The sequence below is a fragment of the Myxine glutinosa genome, chromosome 1, assembly GCF_964187855.1.
Source record: "Myxine glutinosa chromosome 1, kmMyxGlut1.1, whole genome shotgun sequence".
NCBI classification, from domain to species: domain Eukaryota; kingdom Metazoa; phylum Chordata; class Myxini; order Myxiniformes; family Myxinidae; genus Myxine; species Myxine glutinosa.
Genome location: NC_136261.1, coordinates 22,721,402 through 22,749,198, shown reverse-complemented (window position 1 = coordinate 22,749,198; position 27,797 = coordinate 22,721,402). Strand labels below are relative to the sequence as shown.

At 44.7% G+C, this 27,797-nt stretch overlaps 1 protein-coding gene across 14 annotated transcripts in view; it reads left to right on the top strand.

The window, feature by feature from the left end:
* The window catches only part of LOC137421786 (uncharacterized), a 99,765-nt gene that overhangs the window by 41,498 nt on the left and 30,470 nt on the right, over nucleotides 1-27,797 (top strand). For all 14 annotated transcript variants that reach the window (XM_068108203.2, XM_078768310.1, XM_078768214.1 and 11 more), the window contains one exon: nucleotides 10,850-11,298. In XM_068108203.2, the coding sequence (XP_067964304.1) occupies nucleotides 10,850-11,298 (449 nt within the window). The remainder of the gene's footprint in view (nucleotides 1-10,849; nucleotides 11,299-27,797) is intronic.

Sequence of the window (27,797 nt, the reverse complement as noted above, 5' to 3'; positions counted from 1 at the left end):
ATTGGATAGAAATGACAAAATGTTGAAATTAAATGCTGCAAATTCACTTCGGTTTCATCGATAAAGTTGGACAAATACATTGTAATTTCAGAAATATTAGCTTCATACATAAAGTTTATGTTCAAATTTCCCCTAGGTTAATTCGTGTATTTAACATTACTAGGACGTGCCCGTACGTGGGTGCCCGTTCCGTGGCCAAAAAAAAAAAAAAAAAAATTTTCCAAATTTAAATCAAGTGTACCTCCCTGTCTTTGCTAGCCATGACATTCGATGCCATTGACCATTGCCACTCCTACGCCACGGTGAGGCGACAGGGTAGGATTTGTAGGAGACCTGAAAGTGCAGTGTCAGTATGTATTCCATGTTCGAATTGTATTAGTTTTAAAATAGTTAAAAAAAAAAAAGGTTTGCAAAGCATATCAGCAAATTGAAACAGAATTGAAACAGAGCAGAATTCGTTATTATTATTATATCTATTACTACAAATTATTACAAATTATTACATTACAAATGTTATTCGTTAATGTTAATTCCCTGCCATCACCCTCTGCCATCACCCTCTGCCATCACCCTCTGCCATCACCCTCTGCCATCACCCTCTGCCATCACCCTTCCATCACCCTGCCATCACCCTCCCATCACCCTGCCATCACCCAGCCCCATCACCCAGCCCCATCACCCTGCCCCATCACCCTGCCCCATCACCCTCCCATCTCCCCCCCATCACCCTCCCATCACCCTCCCATCACCCTGCCATCTCCCTCCCACCACCCTCTGCCACCACCCTCTGCCATCACCCTCTGCAATCACCCTCTGCAATCACCCTCTGCAATCACCCTCTGCCATCACCCTCTGCCATCACCCTCTGCCATCACCGTCCCATCACCCAGCCATCACCCTCCCATCACCCTGCCATCACCCTGCCATCACCCTGCCCCATCACCCTGCCCCATCACCCTCCCATCTCCCCCCCATCACCCTCCCATCACTCTCCCATCACCCTCAGCCATCACCCTCTGCCATCACCCTCCCATCACCCTCCCATCACCCTGCCATCACCCTCCTATCACCCTGCCCCATCACCCTCCCATCTCCCTCCCAAACAAAGAATAATAAAAATTGTCTACATGTACATTGTACACACCTTTATGTCGTTAGCACCACTTCATAAGGCACCATGTACGGGCTTCTTCTTTGTTTCCTCGTCCTGGGCAAGAATGCGGAGGCTGCTGGAACTGCCAACCCTACAGGTCGCCACGTAGAACTGGCAATGGCTGAAGAAGGCTCTTGGGCAGAAGATCCCAACATGGTGTAGCGACTGCCAAAAGAAGTTGTGCATGTATTTTGATGAAATCTTTTCGTAACAATTTTTCTTCAAGCAATAAATAAATAATAAGAATTGTCCACATGTACACACCTGTATGTCGTTAGCAGCTCTTCATAAACAACATTGCTGAGGAAAGGCACTTCTCCAGGAGATCCTCACATGGTGTACAACTGGCAAAAGAAGTAGTGCACTTATTTTGATGAAATCTTTTCGTAACAATTTTTCTTCAAGCAATAAATAAATAATAAGAATTGTCCACATGTACACACCTGTATGTCGTTAGCAGCTCTTCATAAACAACATTGCTGAGGAAACGGCACTTCTCCAGGAGATCCTCACATGGTGTACAACTGGCAAAAGAAGTAGTGCACTTATTTTGATGAAATCTTTTCGTAACAATTTTGTCTTCAATCAATAAATAAATAATAAGAATTGTCCACATGTACACACCTGTATGTCGTTAGCAGCTCTTCATAAACAACATTGCTGAGGAAACGGCACTTCTCCAGGAGATCCTAACATGGTGTACGACTGGCAAAAGAAGGTGTGCACTTTTTTAGATGAATTCGTTTCGAAACAATTTTTCTTCAAAAAATAAATAATAATAAAAACTTGTCTACATGTACATTGTACACACCGTTATCTCGTTAGCACCTCTTCATAAACAACGTTGCTGAGGAAACGGCGCTGGTTATGTTCTTTATGGTTATGTTATGGTTATGGTTATGTTATGGTTATGTTAACGAAACGAACATGGTTATGTTCAAATTTCCCCTAGGTTAATTCGTGTATTTAACATTATTAACCAAAATGTTAATATCAATAATACTGATAATTATACTGTCAAAATCAAATGTCACCCCCCTAATATTTTATTGAAATTCACAAATCGCAATACCGCCAAAACATCAATTAGTGGGGCAGATAAGGTCATATATGGAAGGTATTGTGCATTTTATGTGCATGGCAGTTTCAGCATATAATCTACATACCCCAAGGTTTTATTTCAGACATGGAGGCAATTTGTTTCTGACCTGTGGTGATTGACCCCAGCATTGCATGCTTCATTGACAGTTTGACCTTGATCCCTTGTTCCAAGGTCAAATCTGATGGTGGCAAATGATTCCCCATATATGATTTCCTATTAGTGCCTAATACATACCTAAACTGTCTGACCATTATTTAAAGAGTTACAGGTACTTGAAAGTAAAAGCTATAAATAACTTCGGGACATCCCCTTATGTCATGTGACTGATGACACAATCCTCTCAGCTTTCAACTGTCTCCATGTCATAAAATGCACAATTGGTTTGCTATATTTCTTTCCAGATGGACTTTTCTGACAATGGTCATCACCCTTCTACCATGGATTTGGAAGCACCAGCTGTGAAACGTCGAAAAATCGATACGGACCATTGTATCATATGCTCCAAAACTGTTGACCCGAAAAAGGACCATGTGGTTAAGAACCCAACTGCTGATGGCTTGAATGCAATTCTAAAAGCAAGTAAGCTGAGACAAGATGATGTTTATGAAGCACTCTGGCCTTTGCAACAAGAGATTTTAAGCCTGAATCTGAAAGTGGCTTTCCATAAATCATGTCGTGCCAATTACACCAGCAAGTCAAATTTGCCTAAATGCCAATCTACCGATGCTGAACAACAACCGTGTACGTCGGAGTCCATCTCTACGGAACCTTCAAGGCTCATGAGAAGTGAAACAAGCAGGTTTGACATCAGGAATGATTGTTTCATTTGTGGCAAACGGAACACTTCAAATAGAAAAAAGCTTACACAAATTTCCACAGGCATCGGACAGACCACCAGAGAAAAGGTTCTTGCAGCGGCCCACAAAAGAAAAGACGACACCATTCATATGCGAATGCTCTTGTATTCAGATTTGTTTGCCTATGATGCCAAATACCACCGATTATGCTATGGACATTATATAACAGACCTCAACATAGCTGCTGCACAAAACAAGTCAGGGGAGTCAGCAACAGTTACATTACACGATGTAGCCTTTGATAAACTTAAAATTCATTTGGACCAAACTGTCTTCTCCAAAAAAAAGACTGTGACAACCCTTGCCAGTTTGAAAGCACAGTTCATCAACTATTTAGTTGAATTGGGTGCCAGTAACGCGCAGCAGTACACCGCCTGGAAATTGAAGGAACGATTAACCAAACATTACAGTGATCAGTTGGTCTGTGTTACATTATATGGTTGTACTGACATCGTGTGCTCCTCTTCTGTGACCTTGGGTGATGCACTAAAAAAGGCCACTGCTCTGCAAGATGCAAACGATGATGATGACTATGAAAAACTGGTTTCTACAGCACAAGCAGAACCAGTGAATGAAAACCCTATCTTGCACACTGCTGCTGGCATACTGAGGAAGCACATGGCTGACATCAAGCATGCAACTGGTGTCTATGCACCAGCTGAAGACACAAACATTGAGCAGTATGCCAAATTCATTCCAGATGCTATGTATGACTTCATTCAGTGGTGCTTCAGTGAGAAGTCACACACTAATATAACTAGCTGTAGCAACGAGGGTGTTTCAAAAAGCAACCTGAAAACGATCGCCATATGTCATGACATAATATCACAGAACCAAAATGTGTACACAGCAAAAACCCTGGACCTAGCCTTAAAAGTACATCACAAATTTGGAAGTAAGAACATCATTGACTTACTTCATTCACTGGGTCACTGTGTATCATACGACGAAGTACGGCGTTTCCTCACATCTGCTGCCATTGATCAGACAAGTAGATCAGAGGATGTTTACATACCCAAAAGACTCCAAAACCTGAGGGTCATTGATGATTATCCTATCATCGACGGCACCATTGATAACTTTGACCAAAATGAAGCAACTTTGGATGGAAAGTCAACTACTCATGCCATGGCAGCCGTCCTGTTCCACAGAGGAGTCGCCCAATGCGAAGGCCAATCCATCCCTAAACTGCCAAAGAAGTCGCTATCTGCCTCTGATAGAGTTCATCCAGGCTCTGATGTTCTAGAGAGGTACCTAATAGATAAGCTATATATTTGAATTTAGGAAATTAATGTCTGTCATAGTAGTATTCATTGCTAATCATGAATGGTATTTTATTTATTTATTTTAGTAACTGTACTTCGGTACTTGCAGCTTATTCAGTGTTTATACTGGAAATTTGAATTTGGTAAGAAGACATTATGGTGTTGGTTTGCTTGGTTGTGGGTTTTAGCAAGCTTTTCAAAGTAGTCAACTTATCATTGTAGTTATAGATTGGTGGAATTTTGTACACATATTACTTAAACTAAATTATGTGCAATATCAATATGATGCGTCTCTTTTAGGTACAACAAACCTGCCAAACGGCCAGAGCCCCCATCTATCAGCGATTCATAAATACTGAATATTGACAAACACAGCCCATAAATCAAAACAGCCGAATGTAAAGATCTAGGGTGGAAAGTTTCTCGCAAAACAAATGATGGTAAACAATGTGTTCCATCATGGACAGCATATAATGCATTCTTATCACAGCGAAATTTGCAGAACATTGGAGACTTGCTACCACTGTCACAGCTGGGTCAGTCCAGTGATGTATCCGAAGTACTCCTCACTGCCACGAAGTATGCACTACTGCTGTATGGATCGAAGAGCAAATCGTGCCACTCTCTGGGCCAGCTACGCTATGATTATGCATGCAAAAGTGATAAGGCTGCATGTCTCTTCCCACCCATCGATGATGCATTTGAACAACACGTCAGACGCGCCAATTACCAGGTGGCAATATGGGTTCACAGTCACGTAGCAAAGCCAGTTCTTTGGAAGCCTGATGGCCATGGATGGCAGCTGAGAGATAACAAACTCGAGCCCGTCATGTTCAAAAAAGAAGCGGCCCCAAAAGAGTTTCGGGATCTCACACATCTGTATTGCATGGATGAGGACTGTTCACAGACCAGAGCCTGTCAGTGCCTGAGAGCGGGGCTGACATGCACTGAATTTTGCTCCTGTAATGGTGATGGTTGCCCAAACACAGACAATTCTCTTATCTTCAGTGACAGCAGTGATGATGACAGTGACTGAACATAGTTCGACTTCATTCAGAGCATCATCAGAATGACATGTATATACTACTACGATTTCTGGATGTTGGTAAAATATTAGGGGGGTGACGTTAGATTTAGACAATATAATTATCAGTATCATTGATATTAACATTTTGCTTAATAATGTGATATATAACACAAATGAACAGGGGAAATTTGAACATAAACTTTATGACTATGAAGTTAATATTTCTGAAATTACAATGTATTTGTCCCACTTTATCGATGAAACCGAAGTGAATTTGCAGCATTTAATTTCAACATTTTCTCATTTCTATCCAATAAAAGTTATTTGTTAAGCCTCAATCCTCTTTTATCGAGTGTGTCTTATCTTCCTGCACATTTTAATACCACATTTGTGCATATAGCATCAATATTGATGCCTCTAAAGGCAAAAAACCTGTTACGTCAAATCGGCTCTTGGCGTCAACATCAGCACATTATATATATATATATATATATATATATATATATATATATATAAATGTGATTCTCGGAGTGATGTGCAATGCTTTCATATTCACAACCATGATTTTCTAACTCCCCAGACATCCCCCTTGAAGAAAAAATAGGATGTGTTTTGTTCTAAGATGCGGAAGGATACTCAACCCAAAAGCACCCTACACCGCTCGCCTAATATCACTTCCAGAACTCTCATTTCCCCCCTTGTCCTGTCCATAGAGGCCAGCTTTGTGAAGGGAATCGGGATATTGTTTGGTAAACACTGACCCCCATCTTGCACATGGAGCCTTGCAGATCTTTCAGTCATTGTTGGATTTACATTGACATCCTGAACCAGTTTCCTGCTTTCCTGCTCGCCTGCCTGGCTGCTGAGTTTGGATGGGTGACCTGATCTGGGTGGAGTCTGGGTGGTATGATATGTATTCCACTTCTTAATGATGGTTTTCACCGTAGTCAGAGATATTGAGTGATTTTGAAATCTTCCTATAACCCTCTCCTGAACAGTTCTTCTCCACCACTTTGTCTCATTTCTTTGGAAAGCACCTTGTTCATGTTTGCCTTGTTGATCGACAAGTGTGTTGCACCTTAAAACTCCTTACATAAGTGTGGGAGCTTAATCTTCAAGTTAAATCACTGATCCATAAAGTTTTGAAATATCTTGCTGTATTGCTTCGGCCCCATTACTCAATGGTGAATATTCATTTAAAAATTAAAAAGTCTCGTATCCCGATTCAGATCTTCACCAAAATTGAATCCATTTGTCCTCGTCACACACCCAACCTGTCCACCAAGTTCTGTCCGAATCAGTCCTTAACTTTTTGTATATACCGCTCACAGACAGACAGGTGAAAACATAACTTCCATCCACCTTTGGTTGCATAGGTACGTAATAGAGCATGTTTCACATGTGCAGTGGTGTTCAAGGTTAGCTGTTTATCTGCCATGTCGTTCTTTGTGTGCGACTTGAAAGTCGAAAATCATTGGTTGTATTTCCGTCAAAATTCCGACTTTCACAAGTTTAAAGACAAACATCCAACCCGACCGGCTGACCATCTGTCCATCTATCCATGTACTTTTTTTGTGTATGCAATGTTTCAAAAACGGTTGAGCCTTTACCTTTCATATTGCAGACAGCTGCACCTCATGACGTTGCCTCAACCTGATTCTTTGATGGATGTGATTCGCTGAATTATGTTGCCATGGAAACCATCTCAGTAACTTGCCTTGTGTACGCAATATTGGATTTCAAAAAACGTTGCACATTTAGCTTTCATATTGCAGATACCTATACTTCATGGCATTCTCAACCTCATTGGACCACAGTGGTGATTGGCTAAATGATGTTGCCATGGCAACCATCTCTGCATGACCGAGACTAGAGTATTAGCTCCTTGTTGCTTGTTGCGACGGCTTTCTATGGTTCAAAGTGATGTTTTGCTCCTGAAAATTGCCTTTGGTAATTTTTATTTTATTTTAATGATGTGTTTCCACTTGGTCCAGAAATATCGGATGAATAAATTGATCATCAGCGCAAGCTATTGTTTCTGTGGTGGATGGCTTGCCAAACACACACAACTTAACAAATTTGAGTTGGGCGTTTTGACCGTCATCTTCCTTACCCACGACTATCTTCGTCTGATGATAATCAAATTATGTGCAAATCTTTTCGACCAATCACTTGGATCGCTTAAATCTAAGCAATACAAAGTCATCTTTCCCGTAAGACGCCATTTTGAATCGTGCTGAGTGCTTGCCACAAGCAGGTGCATGCTGGGTAATACTTTGGGCACATGGATGAACTCAACAGATTGCCTGTATGGCACTGTTTACATCATACCTGTTGATATTTACCGCTTGCTGATTTTATGACTGGTGCCAGACCCTCGACAATTGATCTCGGCTCCTTCAGTCTCCTCCTGTTCCTTCCTTTATGGTTTGTCTGTATGATGTGTTGGTGCCTTAAAGTTTCTTTATTTAAGTGTGGAACCAACTTCCACATATCCTCCAGGTCTCCAAGACAGCTGTTTGCCACCATCTCCCATTGTCCCCATTCCAAAACCGTGATCTTTTCTACCCTCGTTAACTGACCCAAATCCCTCCTTCCAAATCCCCAGTTTCTCCCTCCTGAGTTTCCTTCTGTATCCACTGACCTTGTCTACACCACACATTCGCTCCTGCCCTCCCCACCATTCCTCTCCGTGCCTATTGTTTTTCTAATCCCCCCCCCCCCTCTTTTGTCCTTTAACTTTGCTGTTGGTGTTTCCTCCCCGCCCCCTCCCCCTTCCCCATTTTATGTACATTTTGCTCTGTTATGTCCTGATCCCTTTAATGTTCCAGCTCTTTCCTTGTACCTCAACTATGCATACAAAAAATACCTGCTACTGAAATTATTCAATACTCTGCATCACTGGACCTCAGGTGAACCCCCATGGACAGAATAAACATGCATGTCAGTTCTTTACATTGACGTCCATGCTTTCCTCAAGAAAGTTCAGAAGTTTCTGTCAACCCTCGACTCTGATTCTGCAACTGGACCTGACGGCATCAGCTCACGGGTCCTAAAATCCTGCTCTGCCACTTTTTCACTCCCTCTCTCTGTTCTCTTCACCCTCTGTTTTGCTCAAGGTCATCTGCCATCAGCTTGGAAATCAGCCAACATCACCGCTTTACACAAAAAAGGTGCAAAAACAGATCCTTGCAACTACAGACCAATCAGCCTTCTCCCAATTATCAGCAAAGTCATGGAATCCATCATTGCTTCGGATATCAAATCTTTCCTCTTCTCCAATGGCTTGATCTCTGATCATCAATTTGGTTTCAGACCAGGTCATTCTACTCTGGACATGCTGCTTCTGCTTTCTCAACATTGGATGGAGGTCCTCAATGCCAAACAGGAAATTAGAGCTGTCTCCCTTGACATATCACCTGCCTTCGATACGGTCTGGCACCCCGCTCTGCTCACCAAACTCTCCTCCTATGGTATCCATGGAAACCTCCACGCATGGCTTGTGGACTTCCTCTCTGGTCGTAGTCAACGTGTGGCCCTGCATGGATTTCTCTCATCTCCCCTTCCTGTTCAGGCTGGAGTTCCCCAAGGCAGTGTTCTGGACCCTGTGCTTTTTCTGGTCTTCATCAATGATCTCTCTGACTCTCTTAAAAATCCTCTCTATCTCTTTGCTGATGACTGCACTCTTCCGCTCCATTCCTCATCCCTCAGATCGGCAGTGCAGCCTCCTCACTCTCTGCAGACCTGGACAAAATCACAGACTGGGAAAACAAGTGGAACATGTCTTTCAATCCTGACAAACCTCACACTTTTACTATGTCTCTCCAAAAAGACCGTCTGGACAACCCTCCCATCCACTTTCTGAACAATCCTCTCCAAGAAGTTCTGTCACTCAAGCTTTTGGGTCTCACTATCTGCCATGATCTTTCCTGGGAAAACCACATTTCAAATCTGGCCTCCAAAGCCAGTCGCCGACTGGGCATCGTCCGTCGTGCGAAGTCCTTCCTCGGCACACCTGAGCTCTTCACCACATACAAGGCTTTCATCCGCAGCTCAATGGAAGATTGTACTCCCCTTTGGGCCTGTGCTCCTGCCTCACACCTAGCTCGGTTTCACGCTGTTGAAACCAAACCTTTCAGAATCATTGGAATCTCCCGCGATAAAGCTAACTCCGAGAGCCTTTCACTTACTCACCGCAGGCAGGTTGGTGGTCTTTGTCTTCTCCCGACTCCTCTCCGGCCTTGCTCTCCCAGCTCTCTGGGCTCTGTCCCTCAAATATTCCTTCAGGTCTCCCAAGATCTGCCTGCAACCCTCTTATGGTTAAACTGCCAAAATCAAGGCTCTTTGCTCACCTTCACTCTTTCATTCCCCTTTTCTCCTGCCTCTGGAACAAACTCCCTCACTCTCTTCAATCCCACTCCTCCCGCCCGGTCTTTAAAACAGCTGTTCACCACCATCTCTTATCTTTCCCCATCCAATACCTTGACCTTTTCTACTCCCCGCTAATTTCACCCCAGATCAACTTTTTTTTTGAAATACCAACTTCTTTTCTGGAAGTCCTTGCAGTGTCCTTGTGTTTTATCCTTCTCCCACCACTCCCCCCCCCTCCCCCTTTCCCATGCCTCCTCCCCCCAAGCCCTCTCCCTCCCACAGATCTCCCGATGTCCCTGCTCTCAAATGTGATTGTGTGCTTCCCCTTCTCTCCCTATCTTCTCTCCCCATCTTGTCTACCACTCCCGTTATTATATGTTTTGTGTCTGATTTTTTTGTGTGATAAATGTTAGCTCTTTTACGAGCCTCGATCCTGTATTTAAAAAAAGAAAAGAAAAAAAAAAAGAAGAGCTTGGGAGAGAAGGACATGACAGGACAATGACATTGGCAGAGATGTGTGTACCTTTGCATTTATCGTCTGCTGCAGCTGGCTACATTTCACAGGTGCTATAGCAGAGGGTGGAGTCACTTGCAAGAACATCTGCAAAGCAATTTATGGGATACCTGAGAGGATGGGCAATTCGACAGTAAATGGGATTTTAATCTGGGGTCCCAACTTCATGAGCTCTGTGCTCACATGGAGATGCTTGTTAAGCTTGCAAATCTGCACACACGTGTGTCGTACTTTCCTTCTGCACCTGTTTCCTTTCCAGTGGGATATTTTAATCGTGCTCTTAAATGCTTCCCAATTGACTGTTAGGTTCGTGTTGGCACCTCATTGGTTGAAGGTCGTGCTCATATTGCAATTCGATGTGCTTGGCATTCCGAGCTCGGTGTTGTGAACCGTTTCTGCTGGAGTCTAGGTCACCTGGAAGTGAAGTTTTATAGTTTGAATGCCTTGCTTTACTATTTTGTTTAAACACCTTTGAATCTCATTGCACCTCGTGTCTTTCTGCATTTTGTTTATACTGTATTGTTTATTTCTTTAAAAAAAACAAAAATCTTTCCCTGTAGGCCAAACGCTGAAGAAATGGCCCCACCCGAGGGCACACACTGTGATTTTGTGGGCTGGCTGTCTGAGCAAGATGTGGATGCAGAAACCGCTTCGATGGTCATCAACCAGCTTGGCATCAACAGTTCTGAGATTCTGCTCTCCAGCACAGAGACCCCGCAGCTCCGTGCGGAGTTTTTCGCACTCATCAAGGGGCAGCTACCTTTCGCCCGTTATGCCATGCTGCGCCGTGTCGTCGAGTTGCACGGGGTCAGCCTGGACGAGCCTGTGCTCTTGCCTAGGGTGGAAGAAGGGACGGATGATCAGAGCAGGCAGGAAGCACTCAACATTATTGTTCCTGAGATTTTGATAAACTACTTGGAAAGAGCTTCCGAGGAGATGCATAATTTCTCGAAATTGCTCAAGGAATATCATGGGCTTGTTGATCAAGCTTCGGCACCGAGTATGCCAGGTACGTTATCATGAATACAATTTTGTTGTTGTTGTTGTTATTGTTGTTGTTGTCTTGACCCTCATTGCTTTATTTACCTTCCTGGTTTCTTCTTTAGTTGCCCTGTGCTATTCTTGATTTGCCATTGTACAGATATATGTCATTGTTCCTTCAAGTTTTCTATTTTGAATATGGTGAGTTTGAACCTGTACATATATTTTATTCTGATTTATATATTATTTTATATTTTATTTTATATTTATATTTATTATTTATATCTGATTTATATTTATTATTTATATATTATGCTGGTTAGATGTTGGTTTTTGTGCCCTGCTGACTTGAGTGCTAGTTTGTACAAATTATCATCCTGAGAGACCTTTGTGATTAACCTGGATGCCTAGCACATGGAGGAAATGTAACCGTAGTGACCACAATTGGTGTGGGAATTCATATTCCCTGGTAACCAGACACACTGACGTATGTTGCGATTTGAGGTGTGGAGCGTTTTCTTTTGATGCATTTAAAAATATATATGTATATAACTATATTGATCGCATCTTTGTAGTTTAAACTACTAAATTGCACCCTGTGGGGAAAGTGAACTTTGCCGTTTTATGAATTGCTGGGTTTCTAGTCAATAGAATGCCAAGTTGGACAATTTCTCATTTTGACTTGACTCGACATATCCTCTTGCCTTCCGTCTCCTTTTTCCGTCGATACTCATGAGCAAAGCTTAAGTTTAGTAAAACGATTCACAGAGGCTCGTATTCTCTGTGGGGTGGTCTTTTCTTTTTTTGAGAAATATGATGTTAATTTATCCGTCAATTGGTAATGGATAGGTAACTAATGAGCATGTTGCACTGAGTGTTCAGGGTTCTGAACATTCACCTGAGGCTCATGACCATCAAAGGTTTCTAAGCAATTTGACGTCTGTATTTGTTTAGCTATTCCTTCAATATTGTCTTCAGACTGCAGACTTTGTGGAGTTGAGGCAGGGAAAGATTTACTCTTTTGACAACTGTTAATACTGTACTTCATATTGATGTTTGAGAGTGTGGAATAGAGTGGTTGTCATGGTGGAAGTGGGTTTTGGTGGCTCATCTTGCTCTGCAAAGCATTTGCAAACGACATGAGCACAATGAATAATGCTGGCGTTGTCTTGGGAAAGTATGTTGTTGGCATCAGGTCTAAATAGATGCTGTTTTCATGGGATGCAAGATTACATGCTTCAAAAGGATTATTTAGACCATTTATTCCAACCCAGTGATAGTTTGATCTCGTGGGGCATGGATTCTAAATATCCTCTGGAGATTTGTTTGAGTCATAAATTGAAAAAGAGGGTGGTGGGATTATGATATGGGGTTGTGGGGTAGGTGAGGTGTTGTGAAAGAAGGGGGAAATGAGGTTGATAGGAGCAATTGTAAACCCATAGATCATTGTGCGTGTGCTGAGATCTCAGGTTCAAATGACACATTGTCTTCACCCATCATGTAAACGGTCAACAGAAGGCTCTTGAATAATCTCCTGCAATGCCCACCCTTAGGCCGAGAAAAATATATTTCCGGTCTCTGGTCAGCGCGAGCATCGATTTTGACCCTGCGCATCAACAATTTATTTTTTCTTCCAAATTTCCAACGGTACCGACAACAGCGCGCGCCTGTTGTTGCCGGGCCGGCACGCTATCTCAGGAAATACGGGTCTGTGGTTGGATATCGGCTGGATATTGTCATTTATTGAAACGAAGACATTCTTTGTCCGGTTCGTGTGAAGCAACCAGAAGGCCTAGAGAGCTGCAGATGGTCTCGTTAGTTTGGCCTGGATCCTATCTCGTTTGTCATGAAGTTGTAAGTGTCTGATAACCTGGTGGACTTGGAGAAGAGATCGATCGTGGGAGATCATCAGCCTGTTAGACCACTTGCGCATGCGCAGTGATGACGCGATCAACGCATTGGAATGTTTGACGGTACGGTGAGGCGTTCTCGAGAACGAAATGGCAGTCTATAATATTAGTGTAGGCTGCTATGTCTTAAAAATGGCTGTCGTGTTTTTTTTTTGTTAAAAGTAAAATTCCACTTGATTCCTTGTCTTTGGGGTGTCACATGTTCGAAAAAATAGGTTGTTAATTTTTTAAAACGGATTAAGGGTGTCAAATCCAAGATGGCCGCCAAAATATGTAAATTCCATTAAAACTGGTATTCTGAACACAGTGTGAGGTCCAAATTAATGATAATACCCATAATTTCAATACCAAGGAGTTCAAAAACAATTAATTTCAATATGGCAGTCAAATTCAAAATATCAAGCTCTTATCAAGCTTATCTTACTGAAGCTCTTATCAAGTACTTCTTTGCTCACGACCACCTGAACTACGCACGTTTGCTCCCTTTGTACCTGTCAACAATGCAGCAAACACAACGAGTTTTTCCAGATGTCTGGGCAGAACTCCTGAAAGGAAATTTCTGTGTGACGAAGGGGATTGCTGCATTCACTTTAATAGGTCCAGATCACGGAATTGAGCAGGAGAACTGCAAACTCAAGGTCATTGGAGGCATTACTGGAATAACCCAAATTGAGAGAGCTCTAGACCGTTTCTTCCTGATTGCACCTGACTTGTCTAATCTAGTAGAGGAGTTTCAAAGAGAATATGGCATGGAAGGTGCTGATACCAGAGACCAACACCACGAGATCACAGGGGGAAAGTCCACCCGAGTAATGAGAAATTCCGCTAGATTGACAGAGGTATTTGTTGTTCATGGAGACCCATTCGTAACCGATGAGAGTGACCTGTGTAACCTACTTACCAAGAAAGTAATTGATGAAAAGGTAACAAAGGACATAGTAGACCGCGATGCCATCAGACAACAGTTGTTCCAGACATTTGTCAAAGAACGCCTTACAGAAGGAAAACTTTCAGTGTGGGATCCAATGAAGAGAAAGAACATAGGCACTTTCAAAAGTGCCAACACAGTGAAGAAAGTGAAAGCAGGTGACAAACTCATTAAAGTCAAAGAAGAACGAGGACTCCTACAGAGGTTTATAGTAGCATCAAGAAGCCGTCCAGACCTTGATCTAAAGGACTGTATTGGGAAGTATGAATTTGGAATTGTTCCACGTGCCCTTTTCGCTTCGGATGGGTCACTTCTCCTAGCATATGACAAGGCTAAGGTCCTTCATCATCTTGAAGCGCTAGTTACCAAGGAGCAACCTAGCCCAACAGAAGCCACAAGCGATCCAGCTAATGCCATACCGAGTGTTTCTGGCGACCAAGTATTGAGTGAAAACTCCCAAACTGAAGTACCACCCCAAGCCGAGGCGCCAGAAGTACAAGAAGCGCAGCCTGAGCAAGAAGCTTCAACTGACATGTCCGACATGTCTGAGAAATTTAAAGTTGTAGTCATAGATGGCATGGCCCTCGTTAACTCCATCTCCAAGACAGACAAAATGAAAACATGCAGTGATTTTGCCATGTCATTTCTTGAAAAGCTTATCATGATTGCAGCTAACTACGACGAAGTAAGACTGGTATTTGACAGATACGTCGCAAGTTCTCTGAAAGAGCAAATGAGAAAAAAGAGAACAAAGGGAAACTCGACCTACTATCACATCCAAGATAGTACACTGATCCAGAATATTTCCTTGAAGGACTTCCTTTCAAGTGTCAAAACCAAGGCAGAACTTGTAGAGTATTTAGCTGCAAAGACTCTGGATCACAGCAACAGCTCTGCCAACAAATTGAAGAAGTTCATGGTAACCTTCGGCACTGAGACAAAAGGCAATGTAAGTGTGCCTGATGAATTGGTAAAACACGGTCATGAAGAAGCGGATACGTTACTCTTGCTTCATGCCCTAACAGTTAACGGCGATGTAGAACTTGTAATAGACTCTCCAGATACCGATGTCTTCTTGCTGATGATCCACATGTATCCACAGCTACCTGCTGAGGCATATTTCCTTACCGGAAAAGGAAAACTGAATAGGAAAATTGTAGTCAAACCTATCTTTGAAAAGTTAGCAGTTAACCGCGCCTCAGCTATTCTCGGGTTTCATTCTTTCACAGGATCAGATATGTGTGGCAGGTTCGCCGGCAGGACAAAGGACTGGTGTATGAAGGTGTTCATGTCCTGCGATGATATGATACTGGATTCACTTGCTTCACTTAGCAAATCTGCTGCTACACCCTCTCCAAACGCAATTGACCAACTGGAAAGGTTCGTTTGCTTGTTGTACAGATCCAAAACACACACCAAAGTAAATGCACTACGATGGTTCTTGTACTCAAATCGACAGGCCGAGGGAGAGAGTCTGCCTCCAACCTCTGGATCATTGACACCACACATTCTGCGAGCACATTATATTGCAATGATATGGATGCAGGCATGCGAAAGTCAACCGTCCCTTCCTTCTCCCACTGACTACGGATGGAAGTCAGAGGAAAATAGATTTCTTCCGGTGATGTGTTTGAACCCTCCAGCACCAGAGGCCGTGACTAAGCTGGTAAAATGTGGCTGCAAATCAGGATGCAAAGGAAACTCCTGTAGTTGCCGCAGCAATAAACTCCCATGCACAGAGGTCTGTAGCTGTTTGAACTACGGCTGTAGCAACAATGAACAATCGGCTCAGAACATTGTGGGAGATGAACACGAGGACTTGTAAGGTAAAACGGATGATTGTGAGACAGGAATATTTAAATATGGTCAAACAGGAAATTACATTACGCTAGTGCTGTTAGCTAGATTCAAAATCCCGTCTCGGAACCGTCTCGATAAATTTTCAATTTTCATAACGGGATCTCGGTTCGGCTCGGTTCCCGGCAAAGTTTAAAAAAAAAAAAAAAAAAAAAAAAAAAATAATAATAATAAATAAATAATAAGGCTTCAAAAATAATGGAATTTCATTACAATATATAAACAACAATGAAAAAAATTCATTTCTGATGTTGAGTACTTAAATTCCGACAGCTTCCATTTACCGGGATGAAATAAAATACACCGCCTACATGCACATGATCGGCCACCGACGGGACCGGGTTATCTCATTACAGTTTGTATTGTCGTGTAATTTCTTGCTCGGAATGTCAGAGAGAGGGAGAAAATGTTTCTGCCCAGGCATATTCGAGTCCCGGTTGGAGTTTCATTATCATTTTGTGAGTTGTGATCGCCAAGGGGCTCGCTCCCCCCCCCCCCCCCCCTCCTTATTTTGACTCTGTGACTAAAGTAAACGTAATCAACTTATCAGGCCTAAAGTGGAGATAAGATAACCAAAATACTTTCACATTCAAACCGTCAAACCAAACCCCGAGGGATTCTTACAATTTATAGATTTAGCGTTGCAATTAAACATAAACGTTCATCAAAAACTCATTTCATAAAACTACATAATGTATTGTACTTGTATTAATACATTGTGTGTAGAATAATCCATTATAAACGTGTTTTTAATCTAAATAAACATCGTCCCTCCATTCACGGGGCTCGAGCGAGTCCCTCGATATTAATGTGCAAAAGACCCTAGCAACCACATTCCGTAACTCGTCTCCAAGGACGGACACGTGACCGGGGCGGGGCGAGGCGGAGTGATACAGCGGAAGGATTCAACGGTTTAAATAAAGCAGCGACGCGGCGGATTTTCATTGGGACCTTTATCCTGATTTCGTTACTTCCGCCACCAAAGGTGGATGGAGGTTATGTTTTCACTCCTGTCTGTTTGTCCGTTTGTTTGTGAACACAATATCTCAAAAAGTTGTGGACGGATTCGGACGAAATTTTGTGGAGATGCAGCGTGTGTGACAAGGACGACATGATTAGATGTTGGTGAAGATCCGGATTCGGAATTCGCATTCGTTTGCAGTGCATTGTTTGTTGACGAGGGGAAAATCCTGGAACAGTGAGTTTACTTTATCTATCATCGTTTGTGTCAGTTCAGCTGCACTTGCGAAAAATGATGCTTGTGCAGAAGCAGAGTAATGAAAGCAAGGCTCAATAAATGCCTCTATTATGGAAAATATCTGCAAGAAGTTGGAATTTTAACCGGGATTTTTTTACCGAGAAATTGCGTCAGTCACTTTATCTCGGGACCGTCCCGAGACCGTCTCGAAAGCCGAAACCGCCGGGATTTCGTCCCGGTCTCGGCTCGGTTGACAGCCCTACATTACGCTATCATTGTTATAGCAATGTGGACCTTTGTGTAAAACAGTGGTAGCCATATTGGATTTTCTCACTATTTCTCACTATGGCTGGCATCCACCGATTTCAACGAATCAGTAACATGTTTCCCCAACGGCCTAACATTACTTATGTGGGCATTACCACCAAAATGGACCTATTTCATCATTCACAATTTGTGTTATCAAGAACATTAAGTTTTTGTACTGTGGTTATTTAAGAAGTGGTGGCCATCTTGGATTTTTCCACCATTTTGAATTTGACTGCCATATTGAAATTAATTGTTTTTGAACTCCTTGGTATTGAAATTATGGGTATTATCATTAATTTGGACCTCATACTGTTCAGAATACCAGTTTTAATGGAATTTATATATTTTGGCGGCCATCTTGGATTTGACACCCTTAATCCGTTTAAAAAAATTAACAACCTATTTTCTCGAACATGTGACACCCCAAAGACAAGGAATCAAGTGGAATTTTGCTTTTAACAAAAAAAAAACACGAAATGACATAACAGCCTACACTATATGCTTGAAGGACTTAATGATTTTCAGAAAAAATACATTTTAAAATAACTTAAACTTGTGTTCATTATTTACAAAAAGGCCTACCAGTCCCATTGGCTGTCTTTAATTTCTCTCTGGACGGCACCACGGCAGATGAGGAGCACCGCAAGGCATGAGGACACAAAAAACAACACCTTTATTTGTGCAATCCATGCTTTTCAAAAAAAAAAAAAAGGCATCGCTGTATCAATAATGGAACTTTGGTCTAACCAGAGACCAGCAATATATTTTTTTCGGCCTTATCTTACTATAATTCACCAAATGTCCGTCCGTCCGTTCCAAGGTACCGCAAAAACGGCTCAACCGATCGCAACAATATTTTGGGTGGGTATTCCTGGGACCCCTTGGAGTACAATAGGTGATATAAAACACTGTGTGTGTGTGTGTGTGTGTGTGTGTGTGCGTGTGCGTGTGCGTGTGCGCGCGCGCGTGCTATATGTTACCACCGATAGACTCCTAAACCAGATCCTTGCAACTACAGGACCAATCAGCCTGCTCCCAATTATCAGCAAAGTCATGGAATCCATCATTGCTTCAGATATCAAATCCTTCCTCTTCTCCAATGGCTTGATCTCTGATCATCAATTTGGATTCAGACCAGGTCATTCTACTCTGGACATGTTGCTTCTGCTGTCTCAACAATGGATTGAGGTCCTCAATGCCAAACAGGAAATCAGAGCTGTCTCACTTGACATATCACGTGCCTTCGATACGGTGTGGCACCCAGCTCTGCTCACCAAACTCACCTCCTATGGTATTCAGGGAAATCTCCACTCATGGCTTGCGGATTTCCTCTCTGGTCGTAGGCAACGTGTGGCCCTGAATGGATTTCTCTCATCTCCCCTTTCCTGTTCTGGCTGGAGTTCCCCAAGGTAGTGTTCTGGGCCCTGTGCTATTTCTGGTCTTCATCAATGACCTCTCCGACTCTCTGGAAAATCCTCTCTATCTCTTTGCTGATGACTCCACTATCTGCCGCTCCATTCCTCATCCCTCAGATCGGCAGTCTGCAGCCTCCTCACTCTCTGCAGACCTGGACAAAATCACAGACTGGTCAAACAAGTGGAACATGTCTTTCAATCCTGACAAATCTCACACTCTTACAATGTCTCTCCGAAAGGACCGACTGGACAACCCTCCCATCTACTTTCTCAACAATCCTCTCCAAGAAGTTCTGTCGCTCAAGCTTTTGGGTCTCACTATCTGCCATGATCTTTCTTGGGAAAACCACATTTCCAAGCTGGCCTCCAAAGCCAGTCGCCGACTGGGCATCCTCCGTCGTGCGAAGTCCTTCCTTGGCACACCTGAGCTCCTCACCACATACAAGGCTTTCATCCGCAGCTCAATGGAATACTGTTCCCCCCTCTGGGCTGGTGCTCCTGCCTCACACCTTGCTCGGCTTCACGCTGTTGAGGCCAAAGCTTTCAGAATCATTGGAATCTCCTGCGATGTAGTCAACTCCGAGGGCCTTTCACTCACTCACCGCAGGCAGGTTGGTGGTCTTTCTGTCTTCTACCGACTCCTCTCCGGCCTTGCTCCCCCAGCTCTCTCTGTGCTCTGTCCCCCCAATATTCCTTCAGGTCGCACAAGATCTGCCTGCAACCCTCGTATGGTTAAACTGCCAAAGTCTAGGCTCTCTGCTCAACTTTACTCTTTCATTCCCCTTTTCCCCCACCTCTGGAACAAACTCCCCCACTCCCTTCAATCCCACTCCTCCCTCCAGGTCTTTAAAACAGCTGTTCACCACCATCTCTTATCTTCCCCCATCGAAAACCTTGATCTTTTCTACCCCCGGTAATTCACCCCAGAGTCCTTGCAGTGTTCATATGTTTTATTCCTCTCCCACCTCCCCCCAAGTCCTCCCGATGTCCCTGCTCTGAAATGTTGTGTTTGTGTCCTTCCCCCTCTCTCCCCATCTTGTCTGCCGCTCCCCTTGTTTTTTCTGTTTTGTGTGTCGGTTTGTCTTTTTGTGTGATTAATGTTAGCTCTTTCACGAGCCTCGATCTTGTATACAAAAAAAAAACAAAAAAAACGGAGAGGCTCTTGTACTTGCTATTTGGCATAGACGTAGCCATTGAGCCTGGGACGAACATGGCCGAGACCATATTTGACGAGATCCATATTTTTTATTCATATTTACCTCAGCGCATTTCAGCGAAGTACCCGCTAATCTCAGCCGGTTCCAGAGCAGCTCGCTGATTCGCTCAGAGCGATCACGTGATGTTCCATTCCCGCCGCCAGACTGATTCGCTCAGAGCGATCACATGATGTTCCATCCCGTCACACGTCACACGTTTTTTCACCTTTTATGTGATTGTGTTTTGTATCGATTTTGTGCGATATGAATTAAATGTCTTTGAAACAGCTGTGAAACGTCTTTCCACAACCCTTCCGTAACCGATTGGAGCAGTTTATTGCCGCACAAAACGAGATCCGTGAAGCGAGTTGGTCGAGTCGTGCTGACCAAGATGGCGACACGGCGGCTTCACTTTTCACGGAGTATGAGCGTTCTATATATTTTCAATTCAGTGCGCCCGTGATTTGTGGCATAGACATGACCATTGGGCCTTCACGGTGTAATTTGTGCGAGGGTTTTTCCGAGTGAGCTTGAGTCGAGAGGGCGAATGTACGGGTTGGGAATGTACGGGTCTCCCTTCCCCCACCCGGCAACGCCGGTACTGGAGGACGTCACAGGATCAGTGAGTCTCCAAAACCCGCTTCGTGCTGTTGCGAATATGCAGGACTATGTCCGATTGTTGTGCTGCTCTCCGACCATGAGAACTGCAACGTCATTGTTGACTGGCCATCCCCTTCCCTCCCCCTTCCCCCTTCCCCCTCCACCCTACCCCCCTCCACCCTACCCCTCCCCTTCTCCCCTCCCCCTCCCCTTCTCCCCTTCCCCCTCCATTTTCCCACTCCCCCTCCCTTTTCCCCCTCCCCCCTCCCCCTCCCATCCCTCACCCTCCCATCCCTCACCCTCCCAATCCCCCCCTCTTCCCTCTCCCCCCTCCCCCCTCCCCTCCCCCTTCCCCTCCCCCCTCCCCTCTCCCCCCCCTTTCCCCCCCTTTCCCCCCCTTCCCCTCCCCCTTCCCCCTCCCCCTCCCCCCTCCCCCCTTCCCCCCTCCCCCCTCCCCCTTCCCCCCTCCCCCTTCCCCCCTCCGACCCCCCCACCCCCTCCCATCCCTCACCCTCCCCATCCCCCCCCCTCTTCTCCCCTCTCCCCCTCCCCCTCCCACTCTTCTCCCCTCCCCCCCATTCCCCTCCCCCCTCCCCTCCCCTCTCCCCTCCCTTCCCCCCCGCCCGGCAATGCCGGGTACTTCTGCTAGTAGGCTATATTGTTTTTCCAATTTTTCCAAACACGATGGAATAATATTTACCGATATGAACAGTGATGTGGCTTTTTTTGAAATTCTACAAATACTGTTTATTCTACGTACCAGGAGAGAGTCGATCGACTCATGACGAACTCTTCCTATATAAACGTGCGGCTCCGAAGTAACATGGCAGCGTGTGCAAAGCTACTGAGAAACGGGTGTTGCGGCCACTTCCGTGTTACAGATTCGGCGCGCCCTCCTCTCACATAAACGTGTGACTGAGAAAGACATGTAGCGGCCGCTTCCGTTTTGCAGAATTCAATCTTTTTCAAAATGGGCGCCATGTACTGTTTAGATTTTGATGACTTGCGTGTGATATGATTCAACGGACGTTTATGTGAATCGTGTAAAAAAAAAAAAAAAAAAAAAAAAACCTTCAATTTCTGATATTTTGCCTTTTCATTTGGGCCTCCCAATTGAAGCCCCGCCCTGCCCATAGGGCGGGTACCATTGCTAGTTTCTGTAAAACGTATTTTCCTTTCATTTCAACTGTTCTGTGGCATACTGTGGATGAATATTTTGAGTTTGCATATTATTTGGGGTTATCTTTGGGTCTGAAAAAGGCAGGGTGGAACTACAGCAATTCGACTGCGTTGTCAATATGCCTCTGTGGATGCCCTCATTCACTGTACTAAAAATAAGTTTGATTAAAATCCCTTCAGCTGTTCTCAAGAATTACATTTTCACCAGCCACGACCAGTTTCACATTGATCGGTGAAGCGGTTTCAGAAAAGGTTTTTGTTTTTTTTAATATCAGCTTTCAAGCTAATATAGCTGCCAAACCACGTGACATATGACATCAAAAATGTACACTCTGCATATGTATGGGTCGGTGATCCCGTTTGTGAAGTTTCATGGTGATCGGATAAGGTTAGTCTCTCTAGCCAAAATGGCTGCCAAACCACTTGACCTACGACGTCGTCATTTTCAAACGATATGAAGCAATGGTGTTGGATGACATTGGAAAAGTTTTGCATCGATAGGGTAAGCGGTTTCTGCGATTATAATTGTCCCCCGTCGCACCGCGGAGCGAAAGGGGGACTGGTTTTCCTCTCCGTAAGCTAAGGACCGAATTCTAATTTGGCGTGTGGGTGCAACTAGGCATATGGAAGAACCCTATTGAAAATTAGGTCGCCACGTCAAAATCCAAGATGGCCACCACCATGTATGTCTGACGCCATGTATGTCAACCTTGTGAGCGGAACATCTTGAAAAATAAGCGAAGTACCAACTTCTAATCTGGTGAGTGAGTGTATCTTGGCATAAGGAAGAACGCTATTGAAAATTGGGTCGCCACGTCAAAATCCAAGATGGCCGCCGCCATGTATGTCTGACGCCATGTATGTCTGAACCTTGTGAGCGGAACATCTTGAAAAATAAGCGAAGTACCAACTTCTAATCTGGTGTGTGAGTGTATCTACGCATAAGGAAGAGCGCTATTGAAAATTGGCTCACCACGTCAAAATCCAAGATGGCCGCCTTGCGTCTTCCACTTTGTCAACTCGCATCACTTCACCGACGGGTGACCTAGGTGTAATTTAATATTGTCCTGTGGTTCCCTCAACACTGAAAGAACCACGGAAGGCAAACGAGCGTTAATGGAGGCATTTTGAATTCAACTATGTGGTGGATTATACTTGAGGGAGAAGAAGGAATCCAATTCACCAGTAATCCAAGGCTCTGGAGGTCCGGCCGGGGTTGCACGCGAAATGCGGGAAACAGGTATCACTCGCACACTGTAGCAGCAAGCCACGCATCATTTCCGCCTGCAAAAATCTGCACGTCTCCCGATAGCGTCTCTGCCCATGACCGGTCCAAGATCAAGGAAACCAGAGAAGTGCAGGAACAGGGTAAGATCGGAGGATCAGAGAACAAAGGCAAGAACAAGAGTCCACGGTCAGTGAGCAAGAGTCAAAAAGGACGGAGGGCAATAAGAGAGCAAGAGAAAAATGTTGGTCCTTGAGTTCTTTTTGTGTCGGGTCGTGACGTCATCAGCGCTTCTCCACCAATCAGCGCTCCGCTTCTTGCTTCTATGTCACCTCCCGCGCACTGAATGGACACAATTTATATAAGCCCCCTCAAGGTCATTCCTTTCCAGCGGATAGTGCTTGAGACAATGCAACATATTTCGTCACATTCTCCCTCCGTTAAAAACACAAGCAAGCCATAAAGCAACTAATCAAGCACTCATAAAGCAATTCCAAGTAATATAGAGCAGTCTAATAATGCTGGCAGTAATACCTACCAACCAAGATGCTGCGGTGGCTGACACAGACTACCTGAACGAGTGCGATATTTCCCGTCGCGGGCAGTCGTCCTCGCCCGATAAGATTATTTGCGGACTAGCCGTCACCGTTCGAATCGGCGAACTCGGTAACAAAGTATCATTCTGTTCTCAACTTTCGGCAAATCATATGACTTCAATTGATCGGGCCCTGCAAACCCATTCGCTTTAGTGTCCCTCTCATTCAGCATCTCTCCGCAGGGCGCGAGGTGTCGGACCTATACCGTAGTCTCTCCCCCATCCTGTAATCTGATGTGTGCGTATTCTGGGTTTGCTTCCAAGATGTGTACGCAGTCTACCATTGGCTCATACTTGCTGTGCCTAACTGCTCGCTTCAGCAAAGCTGGATCGGGCTCTGCCAGCCACGAGGTTAGCGATTGCCCACTGGGGCTGCGTCGCTGGTAGCGAAATATACGTTTGTGTTGGGTTTCGTTCGTCGCGGTACAGAGTAGTGCTCGGATGGCGTGCAACGCCTTAGGTAACACTCGCTCCCATGATTACTCAGGTAACCTGCGCATCTTCAGGCTCATCGTAATGGCTCTCCATACTATACCGTTGTATCATTCCACTTGTACATTGCCCTGGGGGTTATACGCGGTAGTACGGCTGGAGGCTGGAGTTCCTGGAGGAACTGCTTAACTTCCTTGGATAGAAATGCGGTGCCCCGGTCGGAATGCACATAAGCGGGGTAACCGAACATTGGAAACAGGTCCTGAAGACAATGTATGACTGTCGCGGATGACATATCGGCACAGGGGTATGCAAACGGTAATTGTGAGTACTTGTCGACAATTGTAAGAATGTATAGTCGCGGGCCCAGTGCCGGCAACGGCCCCTTAAAATCCACATGTAGTCGCTCCCACGGTCGTCCCGAGTGGATCAAAGTGCCCATGGGAGGTTTATAAAAATCGCGGCTTTCCCTCTGCGCACACAGGACATGACCAACCGTCGCCGGACATCTATGGAATAAGGCCGATTTCTACATCGTACAAAGTGGGATAACCGGGTGACGCCCGGATGATGCAATTATTTGTGGATCCCACGTAAATCTTCTGATGTCATGCCAGCACAGACAGGCCGAGACAGTGCATTGGCCACCACATTATCCCGCCCAGGTCTATATTCGATCTCGAAACTGTAGTCGGCCAGTTCTCTGCACCAGCGAGCTATTTTGTCATTCTTAATCTTTTGAGAATGTCGGACGTTATACATGAAAGCAACTGACTGTTGATCAGTTATCAGTTGAAAGTGTTTGCCAAGGAGAAAGTGACGCCACCGTCTCACTGCCTCGACGACAGCGAATGCCTCTTTTTCTATCGCAGTGTTTTGCCGTTTGCTCTGTCAAGGTCCTCAAAGAATGCGACGGGACGTCCCGCCTGGTTGAGCGTTGCAGCAATCGCACAGTCCCTGGCATCCGTCTCGATCATGAAAGGTACTGCTTCGTCTATTGTGGTTACAACAGCCTCTGTGATGTCTGATTTGAGTTGTTGAAAAGCAGCTTTAGCAGACAAGCTCAATGGAAATACTTTACATTCCACTGGTGGCCTGATCTCTCTGAGTACAGTGGGATCCATTTTCAGTAATGGGCAAATACACCGAGTGCTCGGCGAAGTGCAGGCCGATCAGGGGGAGGGGCCATCTCGAGCAAAGGTTACAGGCGAGTTGCATCGGGTCTAATCTCCTCGTCTGTCACAGTGTACCCTAACAAGTCGATCGTCCTGGCTGAGTATTTGCACTTAGCTTCGTTGAGAGTCAAATTGTACTTTCGTACCACGGCCAAGGATCTTTGCAAATTTGCGTCATGGTCGGCTTGATCCCGGCCACAGATCGTCAAATTGTCAACGTACACAAACACATCCTTTAATTGCTCTTTTGCTTCGATATAATCGAGCGCACTTGGAAGCGGGAAACCCCGTTTGTGACTCCAAAAGGAATTCTTTGAAATTGGTACAACTGCTGCCCTGATTCAAAGGTGGTATAAGGTCGATCAGCTTTTCTAATCGGTATCTGATGATACGCGGAGCGAAGATCTAAGGTCCTGAATACCCTGAGGGAGCCACCTCTCGGACCATATCATCCATCTTTGGAAGGGGGTAGGCGTCTGAGTAAATCGATTAATCGTTTGTGAGTAGTCGATTGCCATTCATTTCCGGTGGTTAGGACTAGCGACCACGAATACTTGAGCTCTCCATGGCGAATTACTGCTCCCTACTTTACTGGGAAGAAGGTGTGGCTAAACAGAAGCAAGACAATCGACATCTCGGCATTGTAAGACCAGACGAAGAACAAGGTCCCACTCGGATCACGACAGATGTAATCAACCAAGCAAAGGAGCTTGTGGTCGCTGTACATACCAACAAGGGTGATAACTTTGAGGGATCAGACCTTGGAAAGCTCCGAGGTCACAAGTTCCTAAACAACAAGTCAACTCTGCTGAAGCTGCTACCGCCCACAGAGAACGCATGCATTCCAACAACATCTCAAACGTGCGGCGTTGGTAACTGCAATCGACAAGAGTGCTCAGATTTGTAAGCCGAGTGGCGAACCATGTGAGGACGATGGGTGGGCCGTGGATGATGGAAAGCTGATACCAGTGCAATCCACACACTCGACCTGGCCACAGCAGATGATGCAGACGATCTCCTGTGGCTGCACCAAGAGCTGCAACACAAACTGTTCATGTGGGAAGAAGAACATTGCCTGTTATAGAGGCTGCCGCTGTCAGGGATCGAAAAAGAAGTGCAGCCGTGTCCACTACACTGCCACCTTTGACAGCAGCAGTGAATCAAAGTGATAACTAACAGTACCACAGACATGCGTCTTCTAATGTTGCGTTCACAAACAAAACAATTAAATTCAGGATTGAGCGTGAATTTTGAACAATTATTTTAATGTTTTGCCCCAAAATATGCCTTAACATTGAGATGTAAATGGCTTGGGGAGTAATAACAATTAATTTCTGATATATTTTGTTTGTTATAATTAAGCTTTTCCTTCATCATTGCTCAAGGAACATAGATAAACCATAATGGCTGATTGCCGCTAAAGGTGCCATATTCGCGTATTGGGTCATGTGCAGATAAACCATAATGGCTGATTGCCGCTAAAGGTGCCATATTCACGTATAGGGTCATGTTGTACAGATAAACCATAATGGCTGATCGCCGCTGAAGGTGCCGTATTCACGTATAGGGTCATGTTGTTTAGAGGCTTCCTACTGATTTCCAGTAGCTTGTTGGCAAGGTCGTCCATATACATTTTGTCCTCCTCCCCCCCACCCCCCCCCCCCAACCCAACACCCTCACGGAAGTAAATTTTACTATCGGGAATTTAGAATGGTGAGGCACTGTTTGATCCTTTCAATGACCTAACCGAACATGTTATAATGTCATGCACAGTCTGATCCTTTCAATAATAATAATAATAATAATAAAGGAGTCTTATATAGCCCCATCAAGCAGAGTTAATGACCCTCATGGCGCTTTACATTATCATGCGAACGCACACACCGCACACACACCGCACACACACCGCACACACACCGCACACACACCGCGCACACACCGTGCACACACTGCACACACACTGCACACACACCGCACACACACCGCACACTCACCGCACACACACCGCACACACATACACAAACAAACATACACACACACAGACACACCTTCACTCTTGCCCTATTCCTCTCCCTCCCCATTGAAAACACACAGATGTGTACTCCCCCTCCTCCCCTCCTTCCCCCGCACATGTACACAGACATACTCTCGATCTCTGTCCCACCTCAAACCAAAGGGAAAACAGGACTTGGACTTTGAAAGACTTGTGAAACAGATAGATTTTGAGGGAGGTTTTAACGGCAGGAAGAGAGTCAACATGTCGAGCAGAGGTGCAGCAAAGGAAAAGGATTTCTCGCCAAAATGACTTGGTGCTGGTGCGCGGCGGCTCTAAGGTCATATAGTCGTCGCTTGAACGAAGCCGTCGCCGAGGTTCATAGAGAGTGAGCAAGTCAGAGAGATAGTGAGGTCCCGTTCCACACAATGATTGAAAACATAGTGTGCAAATTTTGTATTGCACACGAGCAGAGACAGGCAGCCAGTGTAAAGATTCAAGGAGTGGAGTAACAT